This window comes from Rhamphochromis sp. 'chilingali' (assembly GCF_963969265.1).
Source record: "Rhamphochromis sp. 'chilingali' genome assembly, chromosome: 3".
NCBI lineage: Eukaryota > Metazoa > Chordata > Actinopteri > Cichliformes > Cichlidae > Rhamphochromis > Rhamphochromis sp. 'chilingali'.
The window spans coordinates 22,240,989-22,256,306 of NC_137931.1; the positions used below are offsets into that span (position 1 = coordinate 22,240,989).

Consider the following 15,318-nt stretch of genomic DNA (forward strand, 5'->3'; position numbering starts at 1 on the left):
TCCTGCACAATCTTTTTCATGTGCACTGCCGGGGTAATGTCACTTTAATTATCCTTTGCGTTCGCTTTCGGGAATTCAGGGTTATTACATTTAAAGATGAAAAAGTTCTCGTCAGTTCTGGGAGGGAATGCTGGGCGTTAGCACTCCTGTACAGCTCAGGACTTCCTGCTGGCTGTGAGTAGAGTTTAATAGACTGAAGTGTTGCTGCAAAGCCTCTGCTTCAAAGAAAGCGTCTCTGTCTGTCTGTCTTCACTCGTAAAAAGCAGAAATAAGACGCCTTTCCACCTCCGACTGTTCTTCCAGCATGAGTCGAAGAAGACTTCAACTTGTTTTTTGCCAATAATAAACTTCAAATGTGTCCTCTAACATAATGTGTGGCTTCTAGCTTATTCCAGTGCCACTGATCTGTCAGATCCTCCAGAAGATCCATGCAGCACTTTTTATGTAAAGTTCTCAGGTTGCTGCTGACGTCATGTAACCTCTTTGATTTCCCTTTTCCCCTTCAGCCTCAGCCTTCTCAGAGAGATACTTCGGCTCACCTTCAACTGACGAGAGCAGATACCAAGTGAGCGTCTTCTGTCTTTTACCCACCTGCTTCTTTATTAACGGATGACTTAGATTCATTTCATTTTAGTCATAGTTTAAGCATTTAAACTCTTTTATTTTTATTCAACTAATTGTTGTAGCACGAGCGTTCCTCCACACGGCATCTTATTTTCCTGTCCATCAAATGTGAAACCTGTCCATATGTCCGCTCGTCTCTTCCTCCCAAGCGTTTTCGAGAGAAACTGCGAGCACGTGAGGTGGTTGAGTCGTTTCCCGAGGGCAGCTCAAATGTGTATGTCTGATTACTTCTGATTGGATTACTTCCAAACTCGTCCCGCCTTGCTCACAACTTCATAAGTTCTGATTGGATCTCTTCTCTCCAAAGTGTCCATCGGTTTTTGTTTAGTTATCATTTGTTAGTTAAGAAAATTAACACTGCTAAGAAATTCAGCTAAATGCGACTGGATTTGGGAAGTTGGATGTCCCTCATCAGATGGCGTGTCACGTTTGACCTCTGACCTCACATCTACATTTCACATCTGCCTTTTTTAGGGGACGTCAGAAAGTATTACATGCTTAAAGATAGTAGAGTAAGCTGCATATACTGTAGTGTAGAGAGTGAAGTAAATATCTCTCATGCTACCAGTATCTGATTTTTTACTGCACTACAAGCTGCTTAAAGTACTTTTAAAAATAACAAAGAAAACAAGATGAATGTATACAAAATACAGTACTGTTCCCTTAAAAGTAAATATTGCCCAGAGAGTGAGCCGGCTTGGCGGAGGTTTGTGCTCTCCGAGTGCTTCTTGTTATTATTAAATCCTTTATTTAAACAGGCAGTCTTATTGAGATCAACATCTCTTTTTGAAAAGACAGACCTGTGTACAAAAAACATATACAGAAATTGAGACACATTATACACACAAAAAAAGAAAAAGGTGTGCTGGGGTTGTTGCAGGGAGACAAAGACGACCCTTTAAAGCGCTCCAGCGAAATCAGAGAATAGTTTTTTTTGTAGCTTGTTCCATTTATAGACAGCAATGTGTTTAAACAAGAAGCACAGCTGATGATAAAATGTCCTGCGACCTGACACCTTTATCTTTTTATCTTTACTGTGTTTAAACCGAGGCGTGGAGGTAAGCTGGCAGCCGTACAGGCTGCTTCATGCAGCTCAAATCTCTGAAACCAAGGAGAGTGCAAACTTAGAGCCACTTTAATGGGAAATGCAGCTGGCTGATGATGCAGGTGGCTGGGTGGGTTTCACCTTTACCTGTTTGATTCCCAATCATTTCTACATTTTACAGTATAGCAGAGGTTAGACAGCCAACACAAATTATACAGCTCCCATTTTTTAAAAGTAAAGAACAACCAGTAAAGAAGAAGAAAACATTTAGGAACAGAGAAATGCCATCCTAAAAAAAAAAAAAATCACCCAGCTGTCCTCCAAGTGAAGGTTGCAGTCAGAGAGTGTTTTTCTTCCTAAGTGGGTTGCCTGTAACTGGGCCAGAGAGCTCTATTTTTGTGACTCTCGCAGCAGGGAGGGGTGGTCTGCTTCAAAAGTCACCCAGAGAAGGAAATGTGGCACAATCTGATCAGACAATAATCAGCAGGGCATCATCACTCACCCAGTCCTCCGAGATGCAGAAACAGACGGGTGAGAAAACATGCCGTGGTTGATGGCTGGTCGCGGGTTTGAATTCCAGCTGGGAACAAAATGAATGACAGCAGTGAGACTGAGACATCCTGTAATATTAAAGCTTCGCCCTCCCAGTGCGATCGCTATCAGTCTGGCATCTTGGTTTAAAAAAATGTTTTTTGCTTAGTTTTTAAATATCTTAATCCAAAAAAAGCAAATCAAAGAGCATGAAGGACAACAGACGGGATCATCACACTTAAAGTGTCTCACGTTACATCATGTGAGTCTAGCGCCTTTATTTCAGTGGCTTTAATTCAAGCAGACTACATATATAACTCTAAGGTCGAGTTTTTCCAGGCTAAATAAATATAAGAAATGACCTCAGATGGAAACACGAGCACTCAGAGAGCTCAAGTCACCCTGAAGGACAAGGGCTACACTGAAACTTTGTTTTCATTACAACATGCTGACGTCAATGTGTTACACTGTCACCAATGTGGTCCCAGCGACGAGGAGACCCGCTCGGTAGAGCAACAGGTGGCGTCCTTCCTCCAAAGCAAGGGGATAGAGATGGACCTGGAGCACATAGAAGCATGTCACTCACTGCCCAGGAGGAGTGACAGACTGCCGGCCATCATTATGAGATTTGTCAATCGGAAGAACAAGGTCGCACTGCTGAAACAAGGACGCAAACTGAAAGGCACGGACGTTTTCATTAATGAGCATCTGACACGAAAAAACGCAGACATCGCGAGGAAGGCAAGGCAACTGAAGAAGAACGGTAAAATACAACATACATGGGTAACAAACTGTAAGATTTTCATTAAGCTAAACGGGACACCAGAAGAGGCAAAAGTACTGATAGTGAGGAACATGGAGGATCTGGACAAGTATAACTGACACCAATGTATCAATTACACCAGGAAATGACATGGACACGTTGAAATTAGTTCTTCAACAGAAAGTAATTGATCTAGATTGTGAATATAAGGAGCATAATATAATAGATCCAGAAATAGATTCTGAAAGTAACTTTCTCTCTTCTTTTGTTAAAAATTGTAATTATTTCACTCAGGAACAATATGAAAAAGAAATTAACCTAGACGGGAAGCTCTCATTAATTCACTTTAACAGCAGAAGTATGTACTCTAATTTTGATTTCATTAAGGACTATTTGCAACAATTTTCTCGCCCCTTTAGTATTATAGCCATCACTGAAACTTGGTTCAATGTCGATAAAGGAATAGATTTTTGTTTGAATGGATATGATTTAAAATACATGAATAGATTAAATAGGGCGGGCGGCGGGGTTGCTATATATGTTCATAACTCTATAAAATATAATGTTGTAACAACTATGTCTATGGCTATTGATGGAATTTTGGAATGTTTGACTATTGAGATTATGAATGAAAAAAAGAGAAATGTTATAATAAGTTGCATATATCGGACACCCAGTTCAAGTATTGACACTTTTAATGAATGGATAGAAAAAACGTTTGCTTCGGTGAACCAAAAATTACTATTTATCTGTGGTGATTTTAACATTGATTTGCTAAATCCAACAAGGTTAAAAGCCATTGATGACTTTACTGACACGATGTACAGCTTATCACTATATCCAACAATAACAAAGCCAAGCAGAATAACTTCACATAGCGCCACTATTATTGACAACATTTTTACTAATGTCATGGATTTCCAAATTAATAGTGGTCTGCTTGTCTGTGATATAACTGACCACTTACCAGTTTTTACTTTGTGTGACTGTGATTTAAAAAAAATAGATACCAAGATCATGATAGCAAAGCGAACAATAAATGAAGAAGCAATTCATGCCTTCAATTTCGATTTAGCACAACAAGATTGGAGTTCGGTGTATGAAGAGTCAGATGTGGACAAGGCTTATGATAATTTTCTAGATATTTTTACTATGTGGTACAATAAACATTGTCCTGTAAACGAACACATGACAAAGAAAAAAAAGATAAAAAGTCCTTGGCTCACAAAAGGAATTATTAATGCTTGCAAAAAGAAAAACAATCTGTATAAACAGTTTATCAAAGTAAAAACAAAAGAAGTGGAACAAAGATATAAAGCATATAGAAATAAATTGACTGATATTATAAGAACGAGCAAACAACTTTATTATAGAAGATTATATGAAAATAAAAACAATATAAAAGGAACTTGGGATGTGTTAAACAACTTAATTAAACAAGGATCTTCTGGAACATCATATCCTGAATATTTTACTGATGCAAATGGTGAAAATCACAACATGAGTAATATTGTCGATGGGTTCAATAAATTCTTCATAAATGTTGGCCCTGAACTAGCAGCGGACATCCCGTGTCATAAAAATGAAAATATCAGTAATATAAAATCAAATCCCTTTTCACTGTTCCTCTCAGCTACAAATGAGCAAGAAGTAATAAATATCACATTAAAATGTAAAAGTAAGTCTTCAATGGATTATCATGACATAAATATGTCTGTAGTTAAACAGGTTATTCTGAATATTGCTAGTCCCTTAACATATATCTGTAATTTATCATTTCAGTCCGGTTGTTTTCCAAAAAAAATGAAAATTGCGAAAGTAATACCACTATATAAAAGTAATGACAAACACAGTTTTACCAATTATAGGCCTATTTCTCTACTGCCTCAATTCTCAAAAATTCTAGAAAAACTTTTTAATTCAAGATTAGAAAAATTCCTTGAAAAACATCAAATAATAAATGTTGGTCAGTATGGTTTCAGAACACAAAGAACCACTTCAATGGCGATAATTGAGGCAGTAGAAGAAATTACTGATACACTGGATAAAAATAAATATGCAGTTGGTATTTTTGTTGACCTCAAAAAGGCCTTCGACACAATCAATCACTCAATTTTACTGGATAAATTGGAAAGATATGGTATTCGAGGGAAAGCTGGTAACTGGTTAAAAACTTACCTAACAGGTCGGGAACAATATGTTAGCATAGGGCATTACCATTCAGAGAAACTTGGTATTACATGTGGTGTTCCCCAAGGGTCAGTGTTGGGACCAAAACTTTTCAATGTATACATAAATGATATTTTTGATGTTTCTCAAGTACTTAAACTCATACTGTTCGCAGATGACACCAACATATTTTTCAGTAGCGATGATTATACTGATCTTGTAATGACTGTAAACAGGGAGCTAAAATTAATAAAAAAATGGATGGACATAAATAAATTATCATTAAATATAAATAAAACTAAAGCAATGTTTTTTGGTAATTTAAAATATAATATAGAATTACCAATTATCATTGAAGGTGTACCAATTGATAATGTGAGTGAAAACAAATTTTTGGGAGTTATAATTGATAACAAAATTTCATGGAAACCCCACGTCAGACACATAAAAACCAAAATTTCCAGAAGCCTCGCAGTTTTGAACAAAGTGAAACAATTCCTTGATAAAGATGCACTTCGTACTCTGTACTGTACCCTGGTTCTTCCATATCTTACATATTGTGTGGAAGTGTGGGGAAACACATATAAAAATACAACTAATCCATTAGTCACAGTACAGAAACGAGCACTGCGTATTATTCACAAGGCTGGTTATCTAGATCATACTCACAAATTCTTTCTTCAGGCAAAGTTACTTAAATTCCAGGATCTGGTTAATTACAATACATCCATAATTTTGTATAAAGCTTTTACTAAACTTTTACCGGCAAATTTACAAACTAGATTTGAAATTCGAGAAAAGGTTTATAATGTGAGAGGCTTTGGAGAATTCAAATTACCCAGAACTCGAACAACCCGTAAAGGCTTTTGTGTGTCTGTATGTGGTGTGAAAATCTGGAACAGTCTGAGTTTACAATTGAAACAATGCAAAAATATTCATAGATTTAAATTTCTCTACAAACAGTTGGTCTGGTCACAGTATACTCAATGATGGGTTTTAGTGTGCTCTGTAATGTCTGTCCTCTTACCATTGCTGGTATGGATTCCAAAATAAAAAATAAAAAATAAAGTGTGCGTATGTATGTACATATATGTACTTGTGTGTGTAGATATATATGTATGTATATGTATGTGTGTTTGTTACTTGTAGTTATTACTGCCTGTTACCTGTGGTAATGCAATTTATAATTTATATATTCTGTATTCAGTTATGAAGGCTCTAATTGTTGGTTGCGAGCTGCCGCTTAGATGCTTGTATCTGCCCGGGGCTGTTGATGGGTCTGTATGCAATGATGGGCGTAGCTGCGGGAAGTTTATTGTTTTTTTTTGTTGATGAGTGAGTATAGGGGTGGGATTTAATAAGTTTTCTTCGTCCCACTCCTTTTTCAGGCAAGTTTTGTTTTTTGTTTTGTGTATTTTATGTTCAATATAGGTATTTGTTGTGCCTGAAAATGAATAAATAAATGAAATGAAATGAAATGAATTGTGCTGCTAACATCAAATGTTTTTACTCAACTGAGGTACTCGTGTCCCCCAAGTCCTGGTATATTGTTGTGAAGTTTGAAGACGATACATAAAAAGTTGTGGATAATCTAAAGTTTTTACTGATATTCACATTCGGTGTGACCCTGACCTGATTTTTACTAAAATTAAATCAGATTGAGCTATTTTTGGTAACTACCATCACACAACAATATCCTGAAAACTGTGGACGCTGGACTGCTAACAAACAGACAAACAAGGGGAGCTGATTGCATACTTCCTCGCTTCAGGGGGTGAAAAATACTGATGGCTGTCGGTTCTACCCCTCAGCCTCCTATTAGATTAAAAAGGCACCTGCAGCACAAATGCAGTGTAAAGGTCCAGTTTAGTGACTGATTAGCCAAGGTGAGGACTTGCAGGCTTAACCTTCCTGTTACCGCATCTTTGGGCTACAAGCCAGACTACAAACCAGTACTCCTAGTTTCAGTCCCAAGACTGAATGAAAGAAGGTGGTTGTGTCAGGAAGGGATTCCAGTGTAAAATATGCACCTAATCAAGCAAGCAGATAATTAATAATGTGAACCATGGAATGACGTGAAAACTGTGCTACTGCTGGCTGAAGAGGGAAGGCATGTTCAGAGGCAGTTAAAGAGAAGGAAAAGCAGGAGCGCCGGAGTGAGAGGAAGACCTCAGAGGAGGTTCATATAGTGAAGGATGGGCTGGTGTGACAGAGGAGGATGCCAGGCATAGCGTGAGATAGATGATCCAAAGTGGCGACCCCTTGAAGGAGCAGCTCAAAGAAGAAGAGACAAATAACCTATCATGCAGTTGTCATGCAGGGGGAAACAGGGCAGTTTGTGGCCTATAAACATGCTTTTTATTACTGTAAAGGTAAACATTTTAAAAAGTTGAATGGAGATGATGCGCTTACTAGAGGAATGACAGGTTTGGCACGTCTACGTTCGTATAATTTTTCATCAAGAAGATGGTTACTTGCTTTAATAATCTAGTGATTTCCAGTATATTTAGCTTAAAGCTTCTGTTTACTGCTTAACTAATTCAGAGTCACGAGGGATCTGGAGCAGGGTAGACCCCAGATAGATGGACAGAGAAACATCTCACTCTCACATCCTCACCTAGAATCACCAGTTAATCTAACATGCCTGTGAGATGAAGCCAAGCTTGCACAGGGAGAGCATCAGCCAACAAGAAAAAATTAGCTTCTTATATATTTTTTCCTGTTAATGATCTTACAATCCGCCTCCTCAAGTGGAAACTTCACGATTAACTTTTCTTACACTTTTGACCCTTCAATCAAATTCTGATGCTTGTAATGTTATGACCTGGTGTTAATGCGACAAATAATTTGATTTGTGTCCAATCTTCAGGCTTCCAAAGTGCTGTCCGGCATGAAAAATCTGGGAGGAACTCTATTCCTGGTCCACGGCACTGCTGACGGTATGCACATTTCCTTCATCCTCCTCACAGAACAGCAGAAACGGAGGATGTAATTTGACTTCATTTCACAATAACATCGTAGTAATGTGGGCTACTGAAGGTAGGCGTGAGTCTCACGAGCCTCTCTGCTATGCTGAGCTTTAAAACTTGACCTCGGCGAGTGCGGCGCCTTTTATCCAGTGGTGGAATTAACCTCTCCGACACTTATTTGCATGTCCTGTTTTTTTGTGTCTCGGCAGCCAATGTTCACTTCCAGCACTCGGCCGAGCTCATCAAGCACTTAATAAAGATAGGAGCCAACTACACTATGCAGGTAAACACTCGGCTCTTACAAAGAGTCTTTGCAAACAGCAGCTGTGGCTTTTAATTAAAATGGGTCATTCTCCATTATGTATCAGTGCACTGTTATGCAGAGTCTTTATTTACTCCAGTGTGGCACAGGAGATTTGCTGTCCTGTACTTGAGTTCTAAACTTCATTGTAAAAGTGTGACTTTTAGGATTTTTTTTAATATTTAAAAACTCACTTTACCCCACTTTAAAGGTACTTATGAAGAGCCATCATTCAATAAATAGCTTTAGTTTTGCTGATTACCTTATCACAGCTTAGCATGGTCACAGCTGGTCCATTTTTCACTTAAACATGTTTTAAAAACCTCTCTGTGCCAAACTTCACTGAAAAAAATGTGTTTTGTGACAATACTTGAAAACGGTTAAGTTTTGGAAAATATGCTAAAGAACAAACCTGTAAACATGTTGCTTTTATGCTTATAGTAAAATATATATATAATTAAAAACATAACTAATGAGCAAACTTTAGAGATGCTGCTAGGTGGGTATTGCTGCCATTTGACTGACATTTGCTTCTGTTTCCAGTGTTTGAATTAAGCTAAGGCAAGATAGCATATAAGCTAGCAAAGGTAGCATATTTCTTAAACAGTGATGCATATCATCTGTTAACAAGAGAGCAATTCAATCATATTTACCTAAGTATAGCTGCAAATACTGTAAATCATCTCTTCCACAGTCTTACAGTGTCAGTAAAAATCCACCTTTGCTTTGGTTGCTGGAAAATTGCGACCTGTCGTCTGTAGTTTTTCGCATTAGCAAATTCTTGCCAGCTATTCGCTGAGCAGTTGTCAAACCGAAGAGTAAACGCTGCACTTTCTGTAACATAGTTTGGTGATGTGGTAAAACAAACTTTTACTTGGACATTCTCTATTTCCAGTTTGCGTTACACTCTTCAGTTTGACAGTCAGTGAATAGTTGAGGAGTGTTTGCTGACAACTTGGTGTCTTTCATACAAAAAAAAAAACTACAGACGACTGCAGTAATTTCCCAGCAACCAAAGCAATCACAAGGAGGTTTTGGTGCAGCAACTTCTTTGTAACCAGTTTCATCTGGTGATAGCCAGCAATCACTCTAAAAGCCCAGACTCAAATCTAAGTATCTCCCCAGAAAGTAGAGGAACCTGATTTTCTCTGATCCACAGATTTGCTCCTAGTTCTTCCACAGACAGATAAACAGATAAAAGCTTCTCACATATCTTGTTTCAAAGTGAGCTACGAGATAGGAGTGGGCAGATTGATCCAGATGTTGACAGTATTGATACTAAAGCTGGTATTGGTATCGGATACTAGCACGATTGGATTGATGCTCTCTTTGTCTCGTCTAAATTCAGCGCTTTGCTCCTGTTCATCAAGAAAGCAGCAACACTTTAAGCTGTTAAATTTTGAGCACTCAGAGGATTTATTTGTTGGATATCTGCAGTCCAGTCACTATAAAGCAAGGAGACTCAAGGACAGACATTTCTATTGTGGTCAAAACCTTGAGCACATTCGAGTAAAGTGAACCTTGAGTGAAGAAAGTGAAGAATAAAACTTAAAGCTCACTACAAGAATTTTTCCAGAGGTTGTTCAGATCAGATAAATTCTCTCCTCTTTCTGGGCCAGATCTTCCCAGATGAAGGCCACTTCCTATCAAGACGCAGCCAGATTCAGCTGACTCACTCCCTAATTGGATATTTCAGAGGATGTCTCCTCGATGCGTCATCGTTACTCAACCAACGGGATGACGAGTGAGAGGGAACGGGCTCGCTACTGTTTCTGAGCGTGTGTGTGTGTGTTTTATACCTGTAGCACAATGTTTGACAGACAGGAAAAGCTTCTTATTGACATATCAGAATAGTCTGTGTCACCTCAGTAGAAATAAGTTTTCACCTGCTGTCAGAGGTTGTCAGTGACTGTCCCTAGATTTCCTTTTTTGTCCTGGTGGCACAAACAAGCCTGTGAAAGAAGCATTTAGAACTGTTCAAGCTTCAAACTGTGAGAAAACTGTGAGATCTTGTTGGAGTTGTTAATCGGAGTTCAAATATAATTGAGAAATTGCATTTTTTTAACCTTTAAGGTTTAGATTAGTTTAAAATCTGTGAATCCTTGTTGCCTAGAGTTTAACGGCTGATTCAGAAACCTGTTGTTCAAGGTGTGATTGAGACGTTCCTCCGTCAAAACAACTTAAAACGGTCCATGTATTCAAATATCACCAACCAGCACAAAAACCAACTCCTTTTTCCAGTTTATTCCTGATCATTAGTAGAGGAGGAGCTGTTTGAGGCAGTGTCCCAGTGAGGCAGATGTGTTAAAATACAGCTAATGCTACAGTCACACCAGGGAAAACAACAGCAACAAGTGGACGTCCAATCTTGTTGCCTTTTAAATTGTTGCTTCGACTTCGGTGCGTCGAGGCAGTGATGAAACTGTAAGGTGTTTATCTTACGGTTTAACCCTCTCAGGCTCAAATTAAGTTTTTGTTGCTAATGCACAAAAGAATACCTGCAGTGGTACTTCTGAGTAAAAAAAACTCATAAAATATGTATGTGCGGTAACCAGGTTGTTAGCTTTTACTTGTTGCTAATCTGCAGCGCCTGCCTTGAGAGGGTTAAGGCACCTTGAGGCAACTATTGTTGTCATTTGGCGCTATATAAATAAACCTGAATTAAATGGCAGTGTGATGGAGTCGATCTGCTTTCAGTCTGTGATTAATTGGGGTCATGTTGACAGTTTGAGTTTGTGAGAATACAGCCGTAAAGGCTGATAAAGCAGATAAAATCAAAGATCTTTTGCCAACTACATGCACAGAAACTCACACCAGTTACAACATCACAGATTTGAAACAGAAATTCCTCCACAGATAGTAACATAGGGTTTTTTTTTATTTTTAAACAATACAACCAGTTGAGTCGAGCCTCTCATTGCAAAGCATCTCAGCGTTGTACCAGGAGTTACTGCAACTTGTTGGCAATCAATCTGAGAGCGATTGCAGTCGGTCACAAGGCAGCCTGCAAGTGTTTGGAGACAATCATCACAGTTTGTGCTTTGGTGTCATGGAATCATTACACTTTTTATTAGCAGTGTTGGTGGATATGTAACTCATTTTTACGAGATGAAGGGACTCGAACCCTCAATTTCCTGATCCGAAGTCTGACACCTTATCCATTAGGAAAGTGGTCACACACTGAAGCACAGACTTACTTCTGGTATGGTTTGTAAAGACGGGACTCTTGGCTCACACCTTGCATCAACTGTTGTGTCTTTCTCAAAATATTAAAGCATAATGATACCAACGATACCAACCTGACCCAGAGGTCAAGAATCTTCCAGAGCTGAGAGGATAAAAAAGTAGAAAAACATCAGTTTTATAGATAAAGCCATGTTTAAAAAACCGACTTCAAGGGCGTTTTCAGGTCATGTTGTTACCTTCTTTTTCTACGTCTCATTTCCCCGGGTGTTTGTGATGCTATCCTGTGGATTATTTATGTGGGGGCAGCTTACAAAGTTTGACTCATCAAGCTTATAGACAGCAATAGTGCTAAACAGATGTACGACAGTTACAAGATCTTTTTTTAAGCACGCTATGTTTCCTTGTCCTTACTGAAACAGAGTTATTTATTTATTTATTACATCTAAGAGTAGATATTTACCATTTCACACCAGTTTTTTTGGTGTTGTGCAGGTGTGGAGGAGCTTAATAGCTACTCATAGTTTGGCCTGGACTACATTTCAGGACAGCCTACTTTGGTTTAATTTTTCTCATGGGTATTTGAGCAGCTCTGTTGCAGGTTAAATTGTGACATTTGGCTTATAATGTATATTTTATGCTGTAATTTCTTTTTTTTTAGATAGCTGCAGGCTGTTCTGTTTTTGTATATTTAAGTATGTGGTCCAAAACTTGGTATAGAATCACCTTTGGCTGATTAAGTGCCAGAAGTTTTCACTGTATTTGGTTCTGTTGTTCTCCAACTTCAGTTTATGCATTTCCAGCTGCTTCAAGTCTTCTCTTTCGTAAATACATCGTGGTTGTAGTGTTATCCAAAAAACACTGCAATAAAAGCATAATAAATGTTATGCCAATACGACACCCGAGAGCGCTCCTCACTGTGATTACGGCTCTGAGAGCGATTCCCACAATTACCGCTCGGCCGCTCACAAGTGTCATCAATCACAGAGACGAGCATCCTCGGCGAGGTTCATCTCCACGCGAGGATAAAAACAGTTGCAGGAGCTGGCGTGCGTCGGGGGTGAAAAATCCCCCCAGTGCTTGGCTTGCAGGTAGTTGCCATGACAACTGTTTTGGTAGCCCAGGATACGGCCACTCTCATAATTCATTCAGAGATGAGCGCTTTGCATCGCGGAGCGAGCAGCTGCTGATGCAACATACTCAAAGCCATATGTATCTGTGCTTTGCAACATGGAGTCTGTGAGGGGATGGATTTTGTTCTGGGGAGGGTGGGAGGGAGGGGGGCAATGTGGATGTGGGATGAGTGATGAGAAGCTTATTGTAAATTTTTTTGCTGTTTTAATATTAAAGAATGATGAAGAAGTTTGAGCTGTGAGAGTTTCTTTGTTAAACACAGGAACACCTCGGATCTCAGTTAGGCTCATAAGCATGGACTGTATACGAAAGATGCAAGGCAACAAGTTAAATCAACACAAAAAGTGTCCAAAAGTTGATTCTGTTCATCTGGACGTAGCGTTTTGTGGGAGAACTGTACAGTACAATGTACTGTTTATAAGAAACCTGCAGTCATCTGAGACTGAAGAAGTCACTTGGATGAGTGACGAAACGTTTCTCCCACAAAATGCTATGTCCAGATAAACAGAATCAACTTTTGGAGATTTACTTACCCGGATGATTGAGCATGCATCAAGATGAACACAAAAAGTGGTTAAGCCTGAATTCTCGCTAATGTCCAGCAGGGGTGCCTGGCTGGATAAAAGCCTAAGATCTCCGCCACAAGGCGTAGAGGCTGCTTAACAACCTTCAGTCGCTAGGGAAAGATGTACAGTATATTTGCAAGAGGCAGGATATCAGCTGCAGAGAGATGCAGTTTGCACTTGACATTCACTCTGAGCTTTAGTGAAACTTGAAAAAGTGCAACACAGACTAGAAATGGAGAGTGTTAACCTTTGGCAAGCAACCTGCTAGCAACCAAGGCAGTCACAAGAAGGTTTTTCGGTGCAGTATCATATATCCTCTTTGTTACCAGTTTTAGGCTAGCAACCCCTAGCCAACCGGATGGCGAATGAAAATTTTGGCCTAGCAACCAGATGGTGGTTGCCAGATGACCACAGACTGGTCTCTAAGCCTGTGTGACTACAACTTAAATGAAAACCGCCCTCTGCCTCACTGGTGTGTTTCTGTGAGAGCTTCAAAGCACCTTGGGGGCATTCCAAAAGCGGAGCTCAGGGGTCTTTTATTTTGAAAATTGACTGGATTCTATATGGTATTCCTGTGTCTGACTTCCTGTCCTGTGCAGCTTCTATCAACAATAAACCCAGTTCTAATTTGAGAATTTGGTAAATGGCCTGGTTCTTATATTGTGATCTTCTACTCAAAGACTCAAAACACGTTTTACAACATGTCTAATTCACAATCTCAGTCCTTTCTATCTCTGACTCACCTATTCTCATAACGATTGTGTAATTTCGCAGGACGAATTTGTGCCATTTAATTTTTCTGGAAAACGCTCACTGTTTTAGGATTTTTCGCATTTGAATAAACAATAAACAGCTCCGGTACTAAAAAAAAAAAAATATCTTGCTTAAAGATACTTTGAAATGCAGACTGAAGCATCCTGGGAACATACCACCAACTTTCCAATTGGTAGATGACCTTTACACGTGTGAAACTAAAGTCTCGCAAGTTTAACGTCTTACTGAATACAACATGATACTCAGTAAATTATTTAAATTATCTGTTCTGGTTCAGAAGGAAATAGGAAGTACGTGCTCATTGGCTAACACAAGTTATAAGTCTTAGAAGATGGTTATTTTTATATTTGTGTTCCACCAGTCTCAATCAGTATGGCACTTTTAAATGTACGCTCTCTGTCGAACAAGTCTTTTATTATTAATGATTTAATTTTAGATAATAAACTTGACTGTTTATTTTTAACTGAAACATGGCTGGGTTCGGATGCACCAGTTGTTCTCACTGAGGCCTCCCCACCAAATTTTAATTTCTCTTTTTCTATTAGAAGTGGTAAGAGAGGTGGTGGGACTGCATCTTTAGCCAACAACACACTCACCTCCAAACAAATTTTATTTGATCATTTTACCACTTTTGAATTCCATGCTATTGTTTTCAGCAGCCCTCCAGTTTTATCTGTCACAGTTTATAGACCACCTAAAGACAGCGCTGCTTTTATCAAGGAATTCTCAGAATTTTTAACAAACATACATTCAAAATATAACATAATAATTTTAACCGGTGATTTTAACCTGCACATAGATAATCCTTCTGACCCTGCAACAAAAGAATTCTTAAACATTCTTCACTGTTTGGATTTTACCCAGCACGTCACACAGCCGACTCACAACAGAGGACACACTCTGGACCTGGTCATCACCCATGGGCTGTCCACCAGCGTGTCCTCTGTTGTTGACTTGGCTGTCTCTGACCACTACTGTGTGTTTTTTAACATCACCGGTTTTATTCAGCGGGAGACCTCGGTGCGAACTGTGAGGAGGCGCTATCTAACCTCTGAAGTGGCTGCAAATTTTACCAGGGTTTTAGACGAATGCCCCCCTGTGATTTTACCTGCATCCTGCGATTTGATTTTTAGTTATTTCAACAGCAAACTGAAGAAAAGCCTTGACTCCGTTGCTCCACTCACCACCAAAAAGATTAACGTAAAACATGCATCACCCTGGAGAAACGAAGAAGTCAAAAAACTCAAAAGAAATTGCAG

At 39.0% G+C, this 15,318-nt stretch overlaps 1 protein-coding gene across 4 annotated transcripts in view; it reads left to right on the top strand.

Moving 5' to 3' along the window:
- Positions 1-12,844, top strand: part of LOC308393761 (inactive dipeptidyl peptidase 10-like) — a 148,044-nt gene extending 135,200 nt beyond the window's left edge. For all 4 annotated transcript variants that reach the window (XM_080877735.1, XM_080877736.1, XM_080877734.1 and 1 more), the window contains 4 exons: positions 507-565; positions 8,002-8,071; positions 8,311-8,384; positions 10,022-12,844. In XM_080877735.1, the coding sequence (XP_080733861.1) occupies positions 507-565; positions 8,002-8,071; positions 8,311-8,384; positions 10,022-10,150 (332 nt within the window). In that variant the 3' untranslated portion in view covers positions 10,151-12,844. The remainder of the gene's footprint in view (positions 1-506; positions 566-8,001; positions 8,072-8,310; positions 8,385-10,021) is intronic.
- The last annotated feature ends 2,474 nt before the right edge of the window (positions 12,845-15,318 follow it).